Consider the following 1,074-nt stretch of genomic DNA (forward strand, 5'->3'; position numbering starts at 1 on the left):
AGGCGCCGGGCTGCGGGTCGGTGGGGCTGGGTGTCGCCCAGGGCGGGCGGGCGTCCTTCCCGCGGTGCCCCTCGGGTCGCCTGGGGGTCCCTCGGCCTCGGGGCTCGGCGGTTACAACCCCGGGGCCGTGGCCTGCCGCGAGTCCGCGGCCGGCCGCGCGGGGATCGCAGGACAGGCCCCGGGAGAGGTCGCCTCGTCCCCCGGGCCTGGGCCGGGCAGAAGCGCGGACTACAGCTCCCAGGAGGCCTCGCGCGCGCCCGGCCTCGGCGGCCGCCGTCACCGACACGTGACCCGGGCCGGCCACCACGTGACCGCCAGCGCGGATCACGTGATCGCCGGCGCGGGTCACGAGAACTCACCCGGGGCGGCGGGCGCTTCCCGGCCGGTCCGTCCGCCGCGGGCCATGGCCAACGTCTCCAAGAAGGTGTCCTGGTCCGGCCGCGACCGCGACGACGACGAGGCGGCGCCGCTGCTGCGGCGGGCGGCGCGGCCCGACGAGGGGACGCCGCTGCTGAACGGGGCCGGGCCGGCCGCGCGCCAGGTGAGGCCGCGGGGGCCGGGGGCGAGCGCGGCGCGGGCGAGGCCGCGGGGGCCGGGGTCGGGGGCGAGCGGGGCGCGGGCGAGGCCGCGGGGGCCGGGGTCGGGGGCCGGGGGCGAGCGCGGCGCGGGCGAGGCCGCGGGGGCCGGGGTCGGGGGCCGGGGGTCGGGGGTCGGGGGCGAGCGGGGCGCGGGCGAGGCCGCGGGGGCCGGGGTCGGGGGCCGGGGGCGAGCGCGGCGCGGGCGAGGCCGCGGGGGCCGGGGTCGGGGGCGAGCGGGGCGCGGGCGAGGCCGCGGGGGCCGGGGTCGGGGGTCGGGGGCGAGCGGGGCGCGGGCGAGGCGGCGGGGGCCGGGGGTCGGGGGTCGGGGGCGAGCGCGGCGCGGGCGAGGCCGCGGGGGCCGGGGGTCGGGGGCCGGGGGCGAGCGGGGCGCGGGCGAGGCCGCGGGGGCCGGGGGTCGGGGGTCAGGGGCGAGCGCGGCGCGGGCGAGGCCGCGGGGGCCGGGGTCGGGGGCGAGCGGGGCGCGGGCGAGGCCGCG

At 86.2% G+C, this 1,074-nt stretch overlaps 1 protein-coding gene across 1 annotated transcript in view; it reads left to right on the forward strand.

The window, feature by feature from the left end:
- The first annotated feature begins 345 nt into the window (after positions 1-345).
- Positions 346-1,074, forward strand: part of Clcn7 (chloride voltage-gated channel 7) — a 24,264-nt gene continuing 23,535 nt past the window's right edge. The window contains exon 1 of the mRNA XM_042698277.1: positions 346-541. Coding sequence (XP_042554211.1) covers positions 404-541 — 138 coding nt within the window. The 5' untranslated portion in view covers positions 346-403. The remainder of the gene's footprint in view (positions 542-1,074) is intronic.

The sequence above is a fragment of the Dipodomys spectabilis genome, unplaced genomic scaffold (assembly GCF_019054845.1).
Source record: "Dipodomys spectabilis isolate Male_0828 unplaced genomic scaffold, ASM1905484v1 ptg000231l, whole genome shotgun sequence".
NCBI lineage: Eukaryota > Metazoa > Chordata > Mammalia > Rodentia > Heteromyidae > Dipodomys > Dipodomys spectabilis.